The sequence below is a fragment of the Lactuca virosa genome, chromosome 7, assembly GCF_052849685.1.
Source record: "Lactuca virosa cultivar CGN04683 chromosome 7, Lactuca_virosa_CGN04683_v6, whole genome shotgun sequence".
Taxonomy (NCBI): Eukaryota; Viridiplantae; Streptophyta; class Magnoliopsida; order Asterales; family Asteraceae; genus Lactuca; species Lactuca virosa.
Window position 1 is genome coordinate 223,740,129 of NC_136432.1, and position 9,228 is coordinate 223,749,356.

Below are 9,228 nucleotides of genomic sequence, written 5' to 3' on the forward strand. Positions count from 1 at the left end.
GGCCTTCTTGGATTTGGGCCCATATTGGGCTTTGGGTTTCCTTTAGGAATTGGACCACTATTAGGCTTTTAGTGTCATTGAGTTTGGGCCTCGGTTATTGGGCCAATGGAGGAAAGGGTAAAATGGTCTTTTACCCTGGGTGTTAGACAAATGAACTAGATTCCAGGTTATGGTTAATGGCCTAATTATTAATTGGGGTTTTATTTGATTGGTTAGCACGTGGATTCTCCGGTTCAATAGCCCGATCATCTATTTAACTGACAACAGACGGAGGTGAGTTTGCTCACTATACTGTAGAACACTGGGATATGTTATGTGCTTGTAGTCTTTGTGACTCCTCCTGTACGTGTTGTATTCATGTGTGCCAGTTTGCTATATGTATGTGGGTTGAAATAGACCCGTTACAGCCTTGTGCTGACATATGAATTGAAATAGACTCGGGGGTGAAATAGACCTGGGGTGAAATAGAACTGGGGGTGAAATAGACCTGGTATGGATTTGGGTTGAAGCATGACTTGAAATAGACTCGGGGTGAAATAGACCCAAGACAGCCTTGAGCTGGCAGATATGTATGGTATGCAGTATTTTGGGGAACTCACTAAGCTTCGTGTTTACGATTTTCAGTTTATGTTTTAGGTACTTCAGGATCAAAGGGGAAGAGCTCGGGATGATCGCATCACACGCACCGCAACTTTTCACTTATTTAAATCTTATGTGTTTTGGATGATTATGAATACATAATGATTTCCCTTTAGTTTTGATAAACATGTTTGGTTGATGTTTTATTTAATATAAATACAAAAAAATGGTTTTGAGTTTTGGGACGTTACAGTTGTCAACCATGTTGCGTGTGTGGTTTGTTCTACTTCTTAATCTTCTTCAACCCCATCGTCTTTCTAGGTCTCATCTTCTTTCTTTATGGCATCATCTTCTCCGTCTAAAGCCTTATCTTTCTCGGCTTCTACATCAAATTGGGCTTTCTTTTGTAGGGATAAAGTAATAAAACGTGGTCTATGATGTTTTAGGAGATTCCCAGGCTCCAAAAAAAGGGGAACGATAAAGATCAACCATCGAATCTATAACCCCAAAAACCATGAAGCAAATAATGAATCGTAATTAGAACACATATAAAGTAAACCAAAACAGAAGATCAAAAATTCAAGTCATGTAAATGGATTCCAAAACTTGATACAAAGAATGAGTCTTAGTCAAAATTTTACAGCAATAGCGTAGCGTGGCTCGCTTTAGAGAATCAATGTCTTTGATTGGTGGTTTCCATGGTTATAACATATCGTACATTCGAAATAACGAACAGGGTCAAATGTTGGGATAATGAAAATTGATGGCAGGATGAAAAACTCACCAGTGAAGCTAGAAGTCGTAAATCCTTTTGTTGAAAATTGGGAGAACGTTAAGGTTATGATAATTGATCCGTCCAACTCAAAATTGCAGTAATTATGAAGAGAGTAAAGCAAGAAGTCGCTTGAAATTTGTAAACATCTCTATGTACACACGTTTGGATATAGAATAAAAAAGAAGACGGTGAGGAGCACAATAGGCGGAGTACATTGATTGGCTTATAATGTAGGTGAGTTGAAGCATGCAACAAAATAGGCTCCAAGCCAAGCAATAGACACAAATCGACTCCAACCCAACAGTAGGGCAAAAAACCCGAAACAGCTAATGGGCAAAATTGGGCAATGTTCATAAGTGTGCTATGTATTAATATATTTATATAATAATTTATGCTTTTAGTTAATAAACATGATTCCACTCCTTCGGTACAAGTAGGTCTGTTGAAAATACCCGATACCCGATTGCCAGACCTGATCCATACTGAATTCGGGTAGATCAGGTCGGGTATATCGGATATCGGGTTCGGAAATTCGGGTAATCGGGTAACCCAATATTTAAATAGGTCGGGTATTGGGTAGATTTAAAAAAATTCGGGTATACCCGAATACCTAATTTAAAAAAACACTAAATGTTGTTAATCTATTCCATTTTAACCATCTTTTGTTATTTAGTCAAATTGGATTTTATAAAATAAAAATGAATGTTTCAAAGTAAAATCATAAATCTGCTTCAAATGAGTACTAAAATAGTAAAGAAACTGTTAGTCATCGCATGAACTTTTAGAAACAAATAATCAATATATGGTTATTAAACTACAAAATTTTGCATAGAACTATTTCTTGCAAAATGATTTTTGCTGGAAATTTTATGCCTCTAATTTCACAGTAATATAAACTATAAAATGTAACATCCCGATGTTGAGGTACATTCAATTGTAACCCTTGGTATGATTAAATATTGTTTTTTGGTCCCTGAGCATAAGAGAGAGTACATAATGGGCCGTAGTGGCATTGTTGTAATCTTGGGCCGAACACGCGTACGTTGGGCGTACTGCGTGGTACGCGGGGCATAATAATCAATTAATAGAACGACGTCATTTTGGGAGTACGATGGGCGTACAATGCGTACGTTGAGCGTACTCCATCTGGGCGATAACCCTAATCTTGAGGGTTTGGACATTATATATTGATTATTAAGTCTCACCGCCTCACCCCATTTCTAGCCTCCATCCTTAAAAATGTATTCTATTGCAAACCCTAGCCCCATTGTTGCATTTTGAAGCTTAAGTGTGTGTTTTGTTTGTTTTAAAGGAAGAAGAAGGTGGTGGTGAAGCTCGAAAGCTAGAAGCAAGCTTGGATCTGGAAGTTTTGCATCATTCTCCATCTCCAGAAGGTAAAAAGTTCCCACCTTGATGAATAAGTTGCTAGATCTAGCTTGCATGATGAAAATATGAGCTTCTGTCCCCAAATATGGCCTTTCTTGTGTATGACATGTTATGGAATGTTTGGGCTGTCCTTTTGGACGTATTTCCATGTCTCGAGTCATAAAAATATGATCTTGGCCCTGAGATTCCTTCATGCAAGCCATTAAGAGCTTTAGAGGTTAAGACAAGTTAGGGTTTTGTTGTTGGGGCTTGATCTAGACATGTAGAACCATAAAGTTGGAAACTTTATGGTTTGGGATGCCATTTGGGGCTAAGACCGAAAATTGGACGTAGTGACTTAAGGAATTAAGCCCTCAAAAATGAAGATATTAAGTCATTGCGTACGTTGGGCGTAGCCTATAGTACGTCGGGCGTACGCCTAAGGGAGCCCGATCTAGATCGCGAGTACACGGGGCGTACGAGCCGAGTACGCGGGGCGTACTTGGTTTGAGTTGACTTTTTGACCATTGACTTCTTGACCATGGAATTTTTTACTAGGCTTGACTTTAGGTCAAAATTGAGGGTTTTGATTGGTGATTAGGATTTTATATGGTTCTGATGTTAGTGGATCCACGAGAACAAGCAGTATAGTAGGGAGCGTATCACGATGTTGTCGGGTTTCTTCTTTTTAGGTGTTTCGCCTCATTGTACCGTGGGTCAAAGGCACCAATGTCGACCCACTATTTTTCAGTTATCTGTTAGCAGAGGGATGCCTTAGGGACTGCATATAGTCATGTAGGATATATTGAGGACTCTTGATCTAGGCGCTCTTACATTTTCCTTGTTTGGTTCTGGTTCTAGAGTAGGATCACATGTTCGAGTGTCTATCTCACCTCTGATTATATACAATCATGCATTTCTTGGATTATTGCTATTTAGTATGTCGTTATGCTGTAGTATCTGTTAGATCTGTATGTTGGTATCAGGTATGATGTAGTGATCTGCTAGATATGTATCCTAATGTCGAGTATGTTGTTATGATGTAGTGATTTGTTAGATCGGTATCCTGGTATGTAGGATGTTGTTATGCTATAGTATATTGTTGGATATGTATGTTATCTATACTTACTGGTTATTATCTGGTGGAGTGCCCTAGGGATTGTTTGTGGTCACGTAGGATAGTCTGAGAACTCTTGATCTAAGCTTTCTTGCATGTTCCTTGTTTGGTTGTGGATCTAGAGTAGGATCATCTGTTCGGGTGGCTATCTCACCTCTGGTTACTTATGGTTACACATTTCATGGAGGTTAGCTGGTATCAGGGCTGTATGCGGTGAAAGGACTAGTAGGCGGTAGTGAGGTGTATGGTTGTTGTTTGTCTATGTTATGTGCCTACTTGATCCTTGTTTGTTTATATGTTAACATATGGTAATGGTGGGTTGAGGCGGTCTTGCTTTGTGTTGTAGGCCAAGATACTCGGTGTGGGTCGGCTGTAAGCCGTAGGCACGGAGGCTCTGGAAGAGCGGCTGGGTTGAGGCGACATGCCAACAAACCCTGGGTATTCCAGCCCGATGACTGAGTGGACCCGATGCATGCTTGTATGTTTATTGTATGGGGTATTTTGGGGGAAATATGCTTACCCAGTTGTTTATGGTTTCAGGTATCATCGGTGATTGCGGGAAGGCGAAGGTTAGACTGTACACACTCATCAGCAACATTGAGGATTCCGCGTTTTCTATGATACTCTGATTTTTAATAAATGTAATTTGGATTAAACGGTTTTCTTAATAATGGATTTAGAAATTGGGAAGTTTTACCTTAACAAAAATAAAAAAAATTTGTTGTGAAAAATGAGCCGTTACATAAAGCATACGAAATCATTTTTTATAAAACCTTTAAACCTTATGTTCAACTTCACAATGCCCAAACTAATCATAAAAAAATTAGCATTCAAACCCAAATGTAATAAAAATCCAATTAGAGATACTTAAGTAATTTTCGGGTATACTTGAAAATACCCAACCCGACCTAAAATCTGAATACCCGAAACCTGAAAACCCGAATTGCAATATAGGTCGGGTATTGGGTATTATAATTTTAAGGAAAAACTCGATCTACCCGACACAAACTACCTGAAACCCAAAATTTTTACCCAATCAACACCCCTAGGCGCAAGTGAATAAAAAACCCAACATATAGCAAGAACTTCAAATAAATACAACAAAAATAATCTTCAGGGACGTTCAAAACAGTTTCTAAAGTTCAGCGCACATATTGTAAAAATGTAAAAGCTAAAGGACCAAAACTTGAAATACATCTTTCTTCAAGGAAAAAAAAGGGTTATTTCCATAAAAGACCCTATATTCTGACATTTTTTCTTTTTAGACCTAAAAAATTTTTCTTTTCCGAAAAAGACCCAATTTTTATGTGTTACTTGTTATTTCAGACCCTAGCAGGTCACCAATAGGTAAATTAGGTATTTTTGTTTCATAAAAGACCCTATATTTTGTAGTTGTTTCCATTTTAGACCTAAAATATTTTTTTTTTTCAAAATAAACTCAACTTTAAAATTGGTTATAATCTTCAAGACTAAATATATAAGGTACTTCTTGACTACACCAAAAAAGAAAGTATACATGTATATACTAAAAAATATTATCTAATCTATTATCTTTTGAGCTATAACCTAAAAGAATTGCAAAATTTTATTTTTGTCTAAACGATATAATTAAACTTTATCTTGAATATATATTATATCATTAAATTTGATATATTGTTTATAGAAAATGTTATTATTACCGCTAATAAAAAGTTTGATGTTAATTTGATATTTTTTGGTAACATGAATAATAAATGGCTAAGAAGAATCTTTTAGCATAATAACAATTTTTTTTGTAGAAAAAAAATACCATATAATTTAACAAACTGTATACAAAATAATTTTTTAGTTTGTCTATTATACTTATTTGGTGAGTTTTGACATATTTCCCTCTCTCACTTTTCTATATTATTTTTTCTTTAATCAATTTTTTTAGAACAGTTAATAAACGCACTCACTATCATACTCCTAAACCAAAGCCATAGAATATTTTGTAGCATTAGCCCATTATTAAATAATATGTTATAATTATATCAAATAAATACATAAAAATATTAATCCTAAACATTCGTATTAGTTTTGTTTAGATATATGAGATTCAAGTTTAAGACTTTCTTAAAAAATGTTAACATCACATATGAATACATAAAACTATATTTTGGGAATGAAACCATTTGAGCATAAGTTGAAAATCCAAATAATAAGAATGATACCACACACTTAAATACCAAAACACGATGGTTGACATTATTAATAATGGTTGGAATGTGGTGAATGAGCAAAACTGACAAAACTATGAAATTTTGTTGTAGAGAAAAGAAAATTGAATAGTTAGCCTACTACCTCATTTTATTAATCTATCTTATGTATACATTAGATCAATACATGGTGTTTGTATATCACTGTTATTGATTCTTAAGGATAATCATAATAATTACCAAAAAAAAATTTAGGATTTCATTTTAATTTGAAAGGATATAATCACATTTTTATGCATGGACGAAGTTCAGCTTCATTAAATCGGTGTAGTTAAGTACCTTATACAACTAGTGTTAAAAGGTTGTAACCAATTTTAAAGTTGAGTTTATTTTGAAATAAAAAAAAACATTTTAGGTCTAAATTGGAAAAAAGTACAAAATATATGGTTTTTTATGAAATGAAAATAATTAATTTCCCTTTTGGTAACCTGCTAGAGTCTAAAATAACAAGTAATATGTAAAAGTTGGGTCTTTTTTAGAAAAGAAAAATTTTTTAGGTCTAAAAAGAAAAAAAATCAAAATATAGGTTTTTTATGGAAATAGCCAAAAAAAAAATCAAACTCTGCAGCATCAAACTCATCGTTACAGATCTCTTTCTCTACTCTGTATCTCTGTGTCTTCGTAATGATTAACAATGGCTACTAAGCTACCTTCAACACTATTAACATGGTTAGTGCTCTCGACTTGTTCACTCATTTTCTTCTACTCGAAACTACTCCCTCTATACCCATCTTCAAAACCCTCAAAGATCCCATTATCACCACCCCCAACACCCTGTAACCTATTCTCCGGAAAATGGGTAATTGACCCCCGTCGACGACCTCTCTACGACGATACCTGTCCTTTCCACAGAAACGCATGGAACTGTATTAGAAACCAGAGAGATAACATGAACCGGATCAATTCATGGAAATGGGTACCCGAGGAATGCGAGCTTCATGAAATTGATCCGTTTGAGTTCATGACTTTGATGAGGGATAAGCGAATTGGGTTTATTGGGGATTCTTTGAATGAGAATTTCTTGGTGAGTTTATTGTGTATACTTAGGGTTGCTGATATGGATGCTAAGAAATGGAAGAGGAAAGGGGCTTGGAGAGGAGCTTATTTCCCTAAATTCAATGTCACTATTGCATATCATCGTGCAGTTTTGTTAGCAAAATACGAGTAAGCAAATATGATTTCCATTTCAAATTTTCAATTCGTGTATAAAGATTGACATTAGATTGAAATTAGTCAGGAGATCAATGGAGTCAAGGGTGCACATCGTGTTGATGTTGATATTCCAGCAAAAGAATGGGCAGAAATCGGTGGTTTCTATGATGTTCTTGTTTTCAACACTGGACACTGGTAAATACACATTATAATTCTCAAAATACAAATCAAGAAAAGTATATGTTTATGTAATTTTTTAGTTTAATGATTAAACTTATTATAGGTGGGGATATGACAAGTTTCCAAAAGAGTCTCCTCTTGCTTTTTACAAAAGAGGGAAGCCAATAATTCCTGCTCCAAATATGTATGAAGGGCTTGAAATTGTACTCAAGAACATGGTTGTTTATATAGAAAAAGAATTCCCAAAAACACTCAAGTTTTGGAGACTACAATCACCTAGACACTTCCATGGTGGTGATTGGAATCAAAATGGAAGTTGCTTATTTGATGATCCCCTTAAGAAATTCGAGGTATGAATCATTAATGGCTATAAGATTCTAGAAAGAATGATTTATTATAAAACTATACAATATTTGCATACTGATACCTGAACAGGTTGACTTGTGGTTTGATCCCAGAAACAATGGAGTAAACAAAGAAGCAAGATTAATCAATGAGTTGATTATAAAAGCACTTGAAGAAACAAGTATTGAACTACTTGACTTGACTCATTTAAGTGAGTTTAGGGCAGATGCTCATCCAGCCACGTGGCTAGGAAAGAAGGATGCAGTGTCAGTGTGGGGACAGGACTGCATGCATTGGTGCCTGCCAGGTGTCCCTGACACTTGGGTCAATGTGTTGTGGCAACTTATGAAGAATAGGATAGGGAGAAGATGATGATTTTGTGTAATCAATTGTTGATAATGTCAAAATGAAGATTGAAGAAAGAGTTGATAGTGAGATTTGGTGATGGGATTTTGGTGGTTGATTATGGGGGTATTGTGTAATTGTAGGTTAGATGATTTATAATTTTATATATAGATTCATTATATTTGTTGGATGAAAGTTGAGTTTTGAAAGGATGTATCAATTTCTGTTGTGAAATGTGTTAAAGATTTTGTTTTTTTATTGGTTTATTGCTCAATTCTAGAAAATTTATGCTACTTTTTGTGTGGTTTATTACTAAATGATATCAACGGATGTATAAGTTATGGCAGTTTGTAAATTTGTTTATAAATTCTTGTTTATGTCGTATTTTTAGAAGAATTGAATGCATAATGTAACATTAAAACTTGCATTTTTATTAGCAATGGTAACCCATTATTATTCTGCATCTTAATAAAGCTAAAAGTATAACTATAACTCTATAAGTAACAACTTACTAAGGTGTTGTTTGTTTTTTCTAAAAAACCACTTATTGTTGCGCCGCACAGCATACTCCCAACACTTGGCCCTTCGCAGCCGTTTGTTTTTCAGAAGACTTCTGACTTAAAAATTGTTGTGGTTGTGCTGCGTGGCGCAACACTAGACTATCTGCTTCAAACCTCTTCACACCTTATTTTAACTTACTACAACAGTTTGCAGACGTTAAAAAACAAACAGACTTTTTATTACATAATGCATCTGTTTGGTCCATCTCTTCTGCTACAGGATTGCAGAGGTGGTCCGTAAACTTTAGACATTTTCGCTTCGAAAAAACAAACAACACTTAAGTTACATAACTGTTATTCTTTCTAAGACTAATGGGTTGCTTCCAAAAACTTAATGGTTACGAAAATGTAAGGTTCCTTAACCGTTTAAGGCTTTTGATTCATTTATAGGTTGTATCAACCGTGTTGAATGCAAATCGATTCGAATGTGATCTTTGCATCCGGATAGTTATAGATAATCGTTTCTTTTGTATATAACTTGGACATAATGTAAGCACACACATTTTACGAATTTCCCCTTCTTTCTTCTCACATCCGGATAGTTATAGATAATCGTTTCATTTTTTATGGAAA

The 9,228-nt window shown here is 35.1% G+C and overlaps 1 protein-coding gene across 1 annotated transcript; it reads left to right on the forward strand.

Annotated features, from left to right (window-relative positions):
• Nucleotides 1-6,626: 6,626 nt before the first annotated feature.
• TBL12 (trichome birefringence-like protein (DUF828)) lies at nt 6,627-8,353 on the forward strand. The gene is made up of 4 exons (XM_079058498.1): nt 6,627-7,237; nt 7,307-7,420; nt 7,509-7,755; nt 7,841-8,353. The coding sequence occupies exons 1-4, from the start codon at nt 6,708-6,710 to the stop codon at nt 8,120-8,122; spliced, it is 1,173 nt and encodes a 390-aa protein (XP_078914624.1). The 5' UTR covers nt 6,627-6,707; the 3' UTR covers nt 8,123-8,353.
• Nucleotides 8,354-9,228: the final 875 nt, after the last annotated feature.